Raw genomic sequence first — 14,395 nt, forward strand, 5'->3', positions numbered from 1 at the left:
GTGAACATCATTTCATGCAGATTTTGAAAATGGCCGTTTCATTATTCGGAAGCTGTTTGGAAAGTGTTCGGTATTCATTTCACTTCTGGCGCTATTTGATTTGCGTTCGATTTTGGTCTCAAAAATCATTATCTGCACTACCTTCAGGCGCTGTTACATAGGTGCCTGTTGCATTAGTAGAGGGTTCTTCACATGCACGGACGCTTTGTCAACAACACAACGGTGCTTCATGAATATAGGCAGGAGGGATGCGGTGCGAAAAGACGTGCAGCTGTATGCTTCTCTTTCGGAGCGTATGCGCTATCTAATCTGCACCATCCAGCCATCTTGTGCCGCCTAGGGTACCTTTTCCTGACGGGCAGAAAAGGTGGCCAGGGTTGTCAGGGTGATGCAAGTTGATGAAAGCAGCTTCGAGAACCAGGTTTACCGGCTGGAATGTTTGAAAAAAGAAATTGTGCACAAGCTTGGATTTTTTATCCTTACAAAAAGAAAGGAGGGGGAGGAGGATGGCTACATTGAATGCCAAGCTGTTTGATAGTTATGATAGTTCTGCGGAAACCCGCAAGGTGGAGAGAAGTAATTAATAAAGGGAAAATCAGACATCCACCCGTTCGTAGCGATTGCTACAAAGGAAACCCATACGGGTTCCTCAAAAGAAGCATACAGGTTCCTCAAAAGAGGAACCCGTATGGGTTTTCTTTGTTGCAATCTCTACGAACAAACGGGTGGATGTCTGATTTTCCCTTTATGAATGCCAAGCTATGTGGCATCGTGAAGGGAACAGTTTTCTGGGCTCTACACTAATCTCTTCACTGTTTCTTTCTTCTTCTTTTTTTCCTTATAAGCTATTGAAACTATCTGGAAAAATGCTTGTAGCAGCTTTATTTATTGCAAAACCAGCTTAGTATTGTAGTGTTGTATAGCGGTGAACGCATCCTTAATGCCACATGCTTGGCTGGCTTCCTTTTCAGGGCCCAATTTTCCAGGTCTGTAGCCAAATGGACTGACCAATGAAGCTGCTAATTTTTTTTTTCTACGTCTTCTTTTATTTTTACTTCTCTGGCCCTCTCCGATCTTTCCATTCTTATGCATCTAAAAAAAAATTTGCGAGCAGTCTACTTTGCGTAACTGCAATATCACAAAACGACAGCAATCAGTATCACATAGTGGCAGTGAATGATTGCTCCTATTAGAAAATTGAGCTAGCCCATATACGTATTACTCTGTACAAAACTACAGTAGCCAACCGATTTTCCGAGCCTCACAAGCACCGAAATATAGTCGGAAAAGTCTAGCAGTCCGAAAAACTCATTCAGCCAAAATATTTAAAAAAAATTATTAAGCCTAGAGTGGCTTAAAAAAACTAATAATTCCCTGCTCAGATCGCGAGAATGCATTAGCTCTATGGGAACCCTGATGTTGCATACATGACGTCTTGAATATCCATCAAGTCTGAATTTTCAGAGTCCAAGAAATCCGTCGGTTGCTGTACTGGGTTATGGTGCACGTGAATGGTAGTGGCACTAGTAGCCTTGTCCAACAACAACAACAATGCGTGAAATGTTTGTGTTGCATGGGTGTTCTCGTCAAGGAAATATAAAAGTGGAGGTCTGCATGTTGATGGTACTGCTTCCAACGCTTTGCGCTGGCAGACAAGTGAAGTGTGGGTAGTTACTGCAGTAATAGCTCCGTGTCCTTTCTGGTTGATTTCTCCACCTTAAGATGGCAACACCAACTTGGCTGCTCATCTGATGTCATGCCCCCCCCTGTAACGCAGCGTTCCTGGAATAGTAATTGCATATTAGGACAAGCGCTAAAAAAAAAATCTTTCACTGCCACTTCTGAAGAAACTGGCGCAACCCTGTGCGACGCCAGAGTGTTTTCGGCATACTTCCTGCCTCTACAAGAGCAACTTGTGCTGAAGACATTTCATATCGGTTGTGCCATCTATGGAGAGGTCATCTAAACAAATGTGAAACTTGAAGGTTATATTTCTAATGGCAACCATTGTTATTTTGCTATTTTTCTGACTATTTAGCTTTTCTGATTTAGCGTGTTCATTTCCAGCTTATTTCCTGTTTCTGTCTTGGTTCTTTTTCATGCTAATATACATCAGTTGCTTAATATGAAAGATTAGTGGGTCTGGGGCTACGTGATTAAACACCAGCACTAAAGTAGGGAAAGGATAAGAAAGAAAAGCCTGTGTTGTCTATATCATTAATATCATTACGGTTGCAGAGACACGTGGCAAATAGGAAAATGGCAGTGACACCGGCAACGATCAGTAGTATCGTGCTGGCTGCAGTGTTTTACAGTACTACACATTTTGCTCGTTTACATTCATTTACTTGTTGATTTCAGCGTGCACAATCAGCGGAGCTTTGATACAGTACCTACTTTAAATATTCATCCCTGTAAGATTGTCTGTCAACGATGTAAGATTTTCTGGAGGTGCTGTGTATCGATCCTAGTGTATTGTGTTTGCATTCCCTTTTCATTTGTCTGCATCCTCTTGCGCTGGATCTTAATTCCTGAACAGCGCAGCTCGTTCTTTTTTCTTTTTTTTTTCCGCTAACATTCTGTGAGCAAAGCAAAGCTTCTTCACCTTGTTGCCCTAGCAGTAGCCTTGTCTTGACCGTGCGCTTTAGGCTGAACGAGCTCGTTTTGCTCTTGTTGTGTGGCCTGTGCAGAGGTTACGAGACCAAATTAAAACATGGATGGCATCTAGCGAGATCAAGGACAAGCGGATCCTTATGGATAACCGGAAGTTGATAGAGACGGTGAGACCTCTGCTGTCTTATTAAAAAATGTTCTATCGTGTGACCCGTAGCGCAAACAGGGCACTCAAAGTGAAGGGGAAGACAAAAAGACACGGTGCTACTTACAACTGATGGTTTATTGCGCATGGACAATGCAGTGCCCGTGCTCTCCTCTCTTCTGTGCTTTGTGTCTGTCTTATTTGTGCTACAGCGACTTGCCCGATAGATTGATTTTGTGACGAGTTTCGCTACGCTGCCCCGAAGCATGCTGGCAATAGCGGTTGTTGGCAGGCTGAAGGGTAACTTTAGTGGGAAGCATGCTGTGCCCGCTTCGTGACGTGCGCCTTTATAGTGACAGGGCGTGACGTTGCACCCCCCTTGCTGCTTTGCGTTGCAGCAAATGGAGAGGTTTAAGGTGGTGGAGCGGGAGACAAAGACCAAGGCGTACTCCAAAGAGGGGCTGGGCGGAGCGCAGAAGGTTGACCCCGCCCAGAAGGAGAAGGAGGACATCACAGTCTGGCTCTCAAACTCCATCGCATCACTCAACATTCACGTCGACCAATTCGAGAGCGAGCTCGAGTCCCTAACAATTGGCGTCAAGAAGAAGAAAAATGACAACCAGGTGAGCGTGCTTTTACATTCGCATTCCATACGCATAAATGTCTACATGTGCTGTGCTATTGTCACTGCAAAACTGGAAAGCCGTGGATATATATATATAACAAGCCGAAGAGAAAAACAGGGTTGTAAGGCAATGTCGCACTCTGTGGTCTATGCATGTTTGACTGGGTTTTCTCTGCTTTATGATCTCGTGTATTTTTTCTTTTTTCTTGGAGCATTGGTGCAATTCAACTGTGCACTTGCGAGTGAAAATTTGGACATCAGTAATCTTGCGGGAAAAAAATTGTTTTTCCTTTTGCAGCCTGGGCATCCTTGTTGAAATGAAGTGGTACAGCCTACGTAGGCGTGTTCAACTACTGCAACGTGTTGATGCAGTTTCACGTTGCAATGCCATGCGAGAAGGAATTTTAATTTGTTGCTGTTGCCGTGGCCTGGAAACTTTTGCTTAGGACTACATTTGTGTGCGCATTCATAAAGTTGAGTGCCTAGTTTGCACCCTGCCTGGTCCCTGTTGTGGCACTCATTCTTTTGAGCAGCTGTGCTTTCATGAATCCAAACTTGCATGTTCAACTTTCTGTGGTTATTATGCAAAGGCTGTGTCGTTACTGCGAATTGCTTGAAAGTACTGCCCCTGGAAGTAATGACGGTTGTGAGCTGCTTTCCTGGCGGCGAATGGTACGCTGGCAGTTGTGGCTGAACACGAAACGAAACGTGGCTGTCCATTGCGACACTCCTTCATTTCTCATTTATAAGCAATGCTTTGAGCAAAAGCTGTCTGTTGCAGATTTGTTCACGCCGGACAGAAATGGCCATAAGCCTTCACAGTCCTTTTCCAAGTGTGGAGCAGGTGGCTTGGTATAGTGAAGCCTAGGCCAACGGCACTTGCATATTTGGTTGGTTAGTTTGCACATGTTTTGCAGAGTGGGAATAAATTCAGATGTGGGTTGGAAAAAGGAACACTCCTAAACTGTGCTTAAGTGTACAGTTGTAGTCTAAGAGTTGCAGAATTCTTGATCAAAGGGAGCGTTGGAAATGGTGCACCCAACTGTCTTTGAGTACCCAATGTCCCATTCCTTGCTTGCATTCTCTTGTACTCCTTCTGCATTCATTTGTACACCTTTTTGTGTACTCTTGTACAGCTGGCAGCTTGTGTCCACTAACTTTAGCTGTCCGGAACCTTAAACTACCTGATGTTGCCATCTGAATGCCTGTACTAAAGGCTTAACCCTTTGTTGAGCAGTGTGCCCGACTGTATGTAAAGCCTTCTTCAGGGTTTCTACCAACCGGGAAAACCGGGAATTCTCAGGGATTCTTTTCGAAGACATTTTATTTGCTGTGCCTTTTACTAACCCCTCCCTTCTATTTTTTTTTTTTTTGAATAACATAAACACTACTCCTTAGTATTCAAGTTGGACTATGTCATATAAAACATAGTTCTGCACCACTCAGGGAATATTGTAAAGGCACTCGGGGGGAAAACCTGGAAAACTCGGAGAACTTGTAAACGTCAACTTGGCGGACGCCCTGCTTGCTGTGCTGAAGGCCTTTTGTTTTTCCTAACTGTGCCGTCATTGTTGCAGGACCGAGTAGATGAGCTGAAAGCATTGCTGGCGAGGCATCGGTATCACATCCTGCAGCTGGAGACACTAATGAGGATGCTAGACAATGGCACGGTCGAGGTGTGCAAGATCAAAAAGATCAAGGAGGACGTCGAGTACTACATCGAGTCTTGTCAGGTGGGCCTCTCCTTTCATGGTGTCTGTTGACTATTCTTCCGCTACACCGGTTTTTGCATAGCTAAAGGGTATTGACTTGGATGGTCACTGTCGGTACCTGTCTTGATGATGTACCTGTCTCCGCATGCTGTTTCTTCACAGGCTTTGCTTTGTACCGCTGATGGGAAGATATCGTCGACATAGCCCGAAACTATATCTTTCATTGTGGACTCTCAAATTCCAGAAATTTTTTTTGTCATTGAATTTTTGGTTCTTGCACAATAATCTGGAAATTTTTACAGCCCCCCTCCGTGCAAAAAAAGGAACGGTCAGTGGCCATACTTATTTGCATAAAAAGTGGAATTTTAATGTAATGAAGTATTGATATAACAAAGTTAAGTGCCAAATTTACCGACTTCGTTATGTAGAGGTTCAACTGTATCGAACTATTTTGCAATCCCTTTAGAGTTCAGTTTGTCCGGAATTGATTTTATTACATTTCTGCCTTGCCAAATGGGTGTGCTTAAGCAGTCTCAGCAGGCCAAAAATGATAGGAATGCTAACAATTGGTGTCAGCAATTCCTTGACATTTCTGTACCTGATGTTAATGGCATTGTAGGTTGTGGAAACATCTGGCCGGAGAAAGCTGGTTGTTTATTAAAATGATTACATTGCGTCTATCACATCGGCATCCATGTTTTCTAGTGCAGTTTTTAAAACAGAGAAGCTTGGCCTCGCTTTTTTTTCTTCTTTCTGCGTATAGGCCATTTATTTTTCACTGACACAAACTGAGATTTGAGAAGTACGGCTGCGCAGTCTAGTTTGGTTTAGTGTTTCTTTGAGAAAGACGTTAGGGTCTCCATTTTTCAGAGATTCCTTCAGCTTGATTCTATGCCACTGTTATCGTCCAGCGTTCTCTGGCCAACCGATTGCACTGATAATGGGGGCATGGCAACTGGTCTGACCACTCTCGAAGCGGGAAAAACGAAAGACGGAATAGCATCGGAAAAGGCCGTCGCCTGCAAAATGTAGCGGCCGGGATTTGATTGCCCGCAGCAGCGTGATTGAGTGGCGAACGGGTACACGCGTGCAGGACCCGGACTTCGAGGAGAACGAGTTCCTGTACGACGACCTAGACCTGCGGGACATGGCGGACTTCCTGACCAAGTCGAGCGCTGCCGCGACGGGCCTGGAGCACGCGGACAACAACTGCATCCTGGACCCGGCGGCGCCCAACGCCAACGAGGACGTGCCGGGTGCCGACACGCCCGCCTCCACCAACTCGAGCTCACCGGTGCCTAGCCCAGGGCTCACAAATCATTCCAGGTCCAGTGAGGTGCGCTGCAATGCTGGCATTGATGGCGCGCGGTTTCTATTCAAGTGCATTAGCATCTGTCTGTTAGACTAGTCCCATTAATGTTCCCTTTTATGCCGTTTGTTTTTAAATGCAAGAGCATCTAGGTACCATATTTTCTGGCATATAAGACGTGTTTCTTTCTTTTTTGACCCTAAATTTTTGACGATGCATTCTGTACAGTGGTGCGACTCATGTGCTCATAAAATCATGTGGGCTGACGCAGCCAATGTTTTTTGCTATGACACACGGTTGATTGGTGCTTCCGTTGTTGGAGGTCACGCATGCTGGTGTGTTTTATTCCCGTTTCTTTTTTTTTCTTAAAAGAAAGGTTAAGCCCTAGGAATTGACGCAATAGATATGCCTGACATCTACCAGTACCACTTGGTTATCATCGTCATTCATCATCTATGCGAGAAGTTGTAGTAGTCCAGCAGTAGTCTTAGTGCTTCCGGTTTCCATTTTCCATTTCCCTTTTGTACGCCTGTGTTCGGGCATGGTGTGATCGTTGTTGGTGGGTTTGTTCCAAGCACTTGCTTCTAAATGCTTGGAATGTCGCATAAAAGTTAGAGGCCGAGGACAGTGACCCAGTGATGTTGCCGTCCGAAGGGGCTGAACTTTTTTACGCTGCGTCAGAGGATGAGGTCTTCGGTGGCTTCGAGTGGAGGGCAATAAGTTACGGCGTCTGGCACCTAAGAGGAGCGTTGGTTGCTTTGTGTTATTGTGATAGAATTTGCAGCTTGTAAATGTTTTGTTTACGAAAGTTAAGAGCTCTGAAATGGGCGAGTGCGGCATCTCGTGATGAGCTTTTTGAGCCTGCAAATTCTCATTTCATCATCCAAACCAAGTTAAAGTAGGCGGGTCTTATACACCAAAGTTTTCTCCGAAACCCGTGAATAGTCTTATGCAAGAGTACAAATTATACACCAGAAAATACGGTGCTGCGACTTATCCTCGCTCCTTAATTTGTCCACTTCTAAACACAATTGTATTTACTCCAGTACTTTGAATAATTTACCTTGTTCTTCATGTGCACATTGGCTAATTTTATATGCAATAGCATCCATTGCAGTATGTTCACTTACCTCCCTTCATTGATCTTGCATACATTCTCTAAATCTAAATGCAACAGCATTTGTTGCACTTAATGGACAAAATGTTGCCTCCTTGCTTCCATGCGTGCCATCTTGTTTCTACATGGGATAGCTAAATGGATAACAGGTGCGATAGAGCATTTGTTGAGTGCACTGAGAAGGCACGCAATACAAGATTTGGCAAAGGTAGTGTTGCCAACTTAGTTATCTTGTAGCTAGATCTAGTTCCTTGCCCAACTAGCTGTCAAAAATGTCATTTATCTAGTAGTATTGCAGCAAGGCTAAATGTCAGGCAGGTTGGTACATGATCTGACTCGGATGAAAACCACCGAAAAAAAGACAACGAATCCACTAGGTACCTGTGACATGCAAAACGGCTTATGTCCGTCGAACAAGGCATTGATATAAATCAGAGGATATGGCAACAGAACAAGATGGCCTCTGGAGAGGATGGTCACCTAGCCCATCGTTATAGCTGGGGCTGTGCTGAAGGGTTCAGTTCGACGACAATTCCTGGTGATGGGGGGAGATCTCCAGCATAATCTTGTGCACTACTTGTATCTTCTGTCTGCGTCTTTTTCAGTGGTTTGCATCTTTACTGCAAAAAGCTCAGTTAGCTAACAAGTAGCCAAATAATGGCTTTCTGAGTGAAAATTATGCGACAAAGGTGTAGAAAATTTGCCAACACAAGGTAATGTCTTATTACTTTGAGTCCTTTCGAGGGCTCCTTGAAGAGGGAAGATTGTCATTGTCATGGTCTTGTGAGCTTGTTGTAGCAGCGATCAAAAGGCGTTGCAAGAGACCGTTGTGCTGAAGTTTTGTGCGAACGCGCGGTCATCCTCCCCCCAGCAGAGCAGTCAAGTGGTCAAGACGGCGCGGAGTGTGGTGGCCAACTCCGGCGTCGTCATCGCAGCGGTCAACAGCAAAGCACCAGCGCCCATCACCTCTCGGAACAACAGGTGTGGACCAGAGCTCGTTCAGAGCTGGATTTGCATGACAGACCAAGTTGCTGATTCGCTCTGGACAAGCATGATCTGGCTTGGTCCAAGCGAATGCTGCTATAGCAGTCGTCAACGTCCGTAATTAAACCATACAACACTGCATGTTTTGATTGCTAGTCTTACCTACACACGCTTCTTTTCAGCTTTTAGTGCCCGCACATTTATAGCCACAAATATTATGCCAAAGATTGTGCCGGGGAGATCTCTGAGGCCAGGCCCAGCTGCGGCTGCGTGTGCAGCGCGCCATTGAAAAAGAGAAGTGAATGCACCTATCGTTCGCACCACCGCATGTAGCTGCACAGGGTGGCGCGGCTCTTGCAAGAAAGATAGGTCAGTGGGGAAGCGCGATGGTGCGCTGATTTTTGGGCGCAGGGGTGCAGCTACGTGCGACGGTGAGAAGGATTGTGTTGCTCGACAGCGTATACGACGCAGGAACGCGGGAGTTTTGAACTGCCGCGGTGACGAATGCCAAATCACGCGAAAAGCGACGTACTTAGCGAGCAATGGTTGGTTGCCCATTTTTTGGTTTCAGAGACGAATGTAATACGTTGTATCAATTGGCAGGACAATTTCGCTCCTGGCAAAACGAGGTTTTATATACACGGCTCTCTGTGGAGATTTTGAGGGGAATTTCATTTACTTCGTTATATGCGTTACCATATCCCATGTCATTACAACAATGTCATTACAACTTTTTTTTTTTTTAATCCCGTTGCAGCACATCGTCACAGAGCAGCAGTAACAGTTCGCCATCGGTCAACTCCCATCAAAATCATGCGGTGGCGTCTCCGCCATTGACACCCTATGCCGTTGCAGCGGCAGCGAACGCCAAAGGTGAGTGGCCACCCTTCTTCTTCTCTTCCCAAAATTGCTTTCCGAGTCTCTGTGCAGATGTCTTGCGCACTTGAGGCACTGTATGTTGCCGTTCTGTTAGTCTATGCTCCATTAGAGTTGCAGAGAATGGGTGCCAAGACTAGGGAGGCGCAGTTGGGGGCGGCAGTGAGCTAGTTAGTGTAATGAACCTAGGAAGCTTGCAGGCATAAAATGGGGTCAGCTGGCACAAGACAAGGATAATCGGTACAGGAGTGCGAATACTTGAAAATTTCGATTATCAAATATTTTTAATTTCAATTCGAAAACTAGGTATCTGGATATTCGAAACTAACAGAATATATTTTGTTGGCCGTGTGGGAGCAAACACGTTTTTTAGTGTTTATATCTATCTAATCTAAGAAAGTGTCTGATCTTGTGCTGAATTTTTGTAATAATTTCATGCTGCTGGCGAAATTTCGCCTCTAAAGCTCGCTTAGCCACTCGACGTCTAAGCATTGCTGGAAAGCTAGCCTCTCAATAGCAAGGGGCACGAGTTTGCGAACAGTGAGGGTGCACTCTTTCGCAGGTTCCAGCCCCCAATCCTGAGAGAGAGAAAACATTTATTTAGACTATCGAGGTCGTTGCTCTTGAGGTCGAGTGGGCTGACCTTATTGCTCGGCAACAAATGCAATTAGTGACGACTGGTACAGGGTCAAATGCTTCTGAGATTACGGGAAATTGGTGCCGTACAATAAGGCACAGGTTGGTAAGAACAGACGGCTAGCAGAAATAAATTTTTCCAAAGCTAACAAGAGCCAAATACATAATATTTCAGTCTTACAATTTTTTACCCTTGACAATATGATTGCAGTGCTCCAACATGTTAAAATTAAAATAAAACAACTCGCTGATAAGTACATGTGCATATCATTATTTGATGCTAAATATTTTTATTCAATTAGTATTAAAAAATTTTGATGTTTGCACACCCCTAGTAATCGGTAATCGGTGAGCGGGAGCTCTGTCTTGTGGTGGACATAAATAGTCTAATGATGATGATGATGATGAAGAAGATGCTGGTGCTGTGGAGGCTGTTGCTCAACTTAGGTTTTTCTTATTTTAAGAAGGCATTAAGCTTTCACTTTTCTTAGATTGAGAAAGTTCTGCCAGGCTTCAGTAGCATGTACGAGGAGGCATGAATTAGTTCAGTTGTTTCTGTTTGGTTGACCACTGTGCTTCCACTCCTGCTTTACATATTTCATCGTGCATCTGACAAAGCACTGAATTTTGAAGCAGTTTGACTGTAGCCAGTAGGAACTTGTTACACAGCGTTCTTCACACGCATACTACTAGGTTAGGCTGGAAATGAATACCAGGCTGCATGCCCGGGCTGCGCAAGCATTTAGCTTTTTCTCGGGTACCGCGGTTTATTTAATTTTTATGCCAGCTGCATGTTGGCTGTAGGCGCAAAAAATGGCAGCCATGACATCACGATTAAAGGAACACTAAAGGCAAATATTAAGTTGACGTTGTGGGGTCTCACATGTGCCCTTGAAACAAAGGAACGGCAACACAGTAGTGCAAGCAATCGCAAGGGCATTTATTGTGCTGTTTATACACTAATGCTTGCTGGCCGGCTCGCAATACATGGAAGGGCCGATGGGCGCGCGATAAATCTAGGCAGTCCGACTCTCTGTGACCAGATAGTGAGGGACTATGTCGCGCTTCTGTGCTAGACACCAATGCCTATCTGTGTGTGTGGTCACGTGAACAGTGGCGCATTCGAATGATCGTGTTCGTCTTATTCCGGCGACCCGCAAAGCGGGTCGCTGTTCGCCGACCCCAAGAGCAAGAGCCTGCTCCCTGTCGTGCCCAACTGACTCCGCTGTCGGGCAGCATTAACAGCGCGACACTCGCATCTCATCTCTCGTAATATGTTGCAACCACACCGACAACTGCCAGCGCTGAGCTATTGGGACGAGCCGGATTACAGGAGACGTAAGAGCCATGCGGGGAAAACAACATGCGGGGGATGCGTGAGAGTCGAGGATCCCCACAACGTGGACTGTTAAAGTAACGTTCCATAAATCTTGCAGCGCTTCTTTCATGTCAAAAAAAAGACTTGCTCCAACCATTTGAGGCTCAAATTTTTTCCCCGGAGATTGTGGCTCTGTGGTCAATTTCTTTTTTATTGCAGTTTCCAGCATTTGGAAAAGATCTAAAACTCGTGAATACAGCAAAAATTTATTGCAAGCAATATTCTGTCTCAAAAATGTTTTACTTGTGCCAGCAGCGTGCACGGAAATATGCTGTACAGTAAGAGATCATGAAAAATATCTAGCAACACCTATGGCTATCAATCCGTTGTCCCCAGAACACTTTTCGAAATGCTTGAGACATGCGCGAGAGGGGGCACCGTGTGTGGCCATGGTGAAATCGCTACTGCACACACCTCATTGTACAGGAATACGGGAACTGTCACCGAAAAAAAAAAAAAGTGTTTAGTATCTTAATTTTGGCTGCGCTGCTAGGCTACTGGAAATGCGATAGCACCGGTCATTAAAAAAAAAATGACATCTACTTCTCGCATGCCTTGGACGTAGCAGGCGACGTTTGCACAACCACGTGACCAAGGGCTTGGAGGTAAGGAAGCACGAGTTGTGTGCGCCGGTGAGCGGAAGCACAATTTTAAGTCACTTTTGCCGACTCCACAGAGATATCAGCACCTCTCGACAACCAGTGGCGTCGAATATGCTCGAAATATCATTCATAAGATTGGCACCGGAGATGTTCGACAAATACCCTTTAAGAGAAAATCATTTTTCAAGAATAGCCCACTGTGAGAAGTTTGAGACGATGATAGTGACCTGTGGCTGAAGTGAATGGTCCTTGCCGAGGAGAGGTAAGTTAACCCGTGCGAGCATAGAAAAGCTGTACATGTTCGAGTGGTCCTGTTTGTGATGGTGGCTTCAGTTAGTCGCATCATTGTTGCGGATGCACTTCTGCATCATTTGCAGCTGGTGTCTGTAGCTTTGCATGCAACGTTGTACGCGTCTTGGGCATGACTGTGCGGGAAATCTGTGATTTTGTTGACATCAGGCGCTGGATTCTGTAACGATTCCTTTCCTTGTCCTTTTTACCCTTTGTGATTGGTTTGCATGCTGCGAGACTGTTATCCTTTCAACAAGCTGTAAGACAGTAACATGGAAGGAAAGGAATCCTTGCAGAACATGTCCTCCGTGAATTTGACTTTGTACTAGCCCATGAGACAAGCCAAAGTTGTAGCCATTTTCAGGCTAGCTTTAACATTTCTTTGAGCTAATTTCGCTTCTTGCACACCGCAAATAAGCTGTTGTGCACTTGCTCCCTGGGCCATTCAGGATCTCTCAAGACCAGCAGCAGAATGGTAGTCCTGGCTTGAATTCCTGGCTTAGCTAAGCTAGTGATAGTGAGCTTTCAGACTGGCTTAGCAGCGGCATGTTTCAGCGGTTGTTGTTGTTGGTGGTAGTAGTGACGGTTGTCTGTTGGGAAATGGGGTGGTCATTGGGACGGGGCTTCGTCTGTTCACTTGCCCAGGCACGCCCTCCCCTCCGCCGTCGACGGCACCCTCCATCGACGGAGCGGCCACCACGGACCACCAGGGCCACTTCCACCGGGCACCCTCGCCCACACAGCACAACAGCACTAATGCCACCACAAACAACAGGTGTGCTGGGACTCTCAGTTTGTCACAATGCAAATGTTTAACACTAAAAATCATAACTCTGGCTTGACTGATGGATTGCTGTTCCTAAAAAATCCTTCAGTAGTTGTTCTTGTGCTGCGATATGACTGTTTCTTTGGGGGGGAGAAGGAGCTCGAGGATAGCTGACCTGGGTCTTAAAATTAAAATTCTGTGCAGGGATCCTGCAGTGTGCTTGCTGTCTCTAAGGTCATATTCTGCCACCCTTGGTGGATCAGAAAGCAACACATGGTGAGCACCACGTGCCTGCAATTGATGCTGGTGGTGCATTAGTAGTGCTGTATTAACGTGTGGTCTTGTTCATTTCCTTGTGTAAATGACGAAGCCGTTTCCCTGCAAAGAATAATAATAGGACATGAATTGGAACTCCCAATTAAAAAACAGCGCTTCTGCAGTTAACTTCTCTTGTTATGACGTCTTTGCCTGGTAACTTCAGTTTAACGTCCTAAAAGACTGCTTTAAAGCTGTATTTCCCTACGAACGGCTCTATTGGTAAAGATGATGCTTTCCATGCAATAACTTCATCACATTTTGCTGCGCAAGTGGATAGACTTAATGTTACATTGAATTATACGAAGCATGCCTCCGAATTTCTTTCATGTGTGACGCTTTATTTCTTGGTTTTAAATGTGAGCAGATAGAGAAATCCCTCTAGTTGTTGCCTGCCACGCAAACGAGAGTAAATGACGAAAACGATTCAGTACTGCACCTGGCTTTAAACTTTCCGTAAAGAGCGTTGCTTGTGCGTCTCTTGTGACACGCGTCCTGTTCTGCGGGCTGCTGCAGTGGGTCACAGCAACTGGCGCACAGCGGGACGACGACGTTGGCGGACCTCGGCAGCACGGCGTCGTCTGCGGCAGCTTCCTTGTACGCCTCATTGGCAAGTTCTCAGGGCCGACCAAGTTCTCCCACGGCACCGTCGATACTGCACATGAACGGCCCCATAGTCGACAAGGTGCGTGACATGGTTGGCCACCCTAGCTTCCTCTCCCTATCATTACTAGCAACCTGTACGTGGCCTTTTACAGTGAAACCTCGTTAAACCGCAGTTGGCCGGAGCTCGGAAAAACTACGTACTAAACGGTGGTACTGTTTACCCGAAATAGCATGAGATCGCCCACTTACCTGTCGAAAACGGAAATCGGAGAGAGTGCGATGAAAGGGGGAAAAAAACATGCAGTATTTATTCACTTCGCGCGACAAAAGTGTTATTTTCGTTTGATGCCGCGGCGGCCTAGCACGACGACAGCGGCCTCAAACTTACTGAAGCTGCGTGCCAGCTTTTCAGCCAGCCCC

At 45.6% G+C, this 14,395-nt stretch overlaps 1 protein-coding gene across 8 annotated transcripts in view; it reads left to right on the forward strand.

Moving 5' to 3' along the window:
- Window positions 1-14,395, forward strand: part of Not3 (CCR4-associated factor Not3) — a 50,641-nt gene that overhangs the window by 20,837 nt on the left and 15,409 nt on the right. For 4 of the 8 annotated variants that reach the window (XM_070524168.1, XM_070524166.1, XM_070524165.1 and 1 more), the window contains exons 4-13: window positions 972-986; window positions 2,691-2,780; window positions 3,157-3,381; window positions 4,961-5,116; window positions 6,189-6,431; window positions 8,393-8,502; window positions 9,263-9,378; window positions 12,934-13,063; window positions 13,259-13,330; window positions 13,886-14,054. In XM_070524168.1, coding sequence (XP_070380269.1) covers window positions 972-986; window positions 2,691-2,780; window positions 3,157-3,381; window positions 4,961-5,116; window positions 6,189-6,431; window positions 8,393-8,502; window positions 9,263-9,378; window positions 12,934-13,063; window positions 13,259-13,330; window positions 13,886-14,054 — 1,326 coding nt within the window. The remainder of the gene's footprint in view (window positions 1-971; window positions 987-2,690; window positions 2,781-3,156; window positions 3,382-4,960; window positions 5,117-6,188; window positions 6,432-8,392; window positions 8,503-9,262; window positions 9,379-12,933; window positions 13,064-13,258; window positions 13,331-13,885; window positions 14,055-14,395) is intronic. The other 4 variants (XM_070524167.1, XM_070524172.1, XM_070524169.1 and 1 more) reach the window with 4 other exon arrangements.

The sequence above is a fragment of the Dermacentor albipictus genome, chromosome 8 (genome assembly GCF_038994185.2).
Source record: "Dermacentor albipictus isolate Rhodes 1998 colony chromosome 8, USDA_Dalb.pri_finalv2, whole genome shotgun sequence".
Lineage (NCBI taxonomy): Eukaryota > Metazoa > Arthropoda > Arachnida > Ixodida > Ixodidae > Dermacentor > Dermacentor albipictus.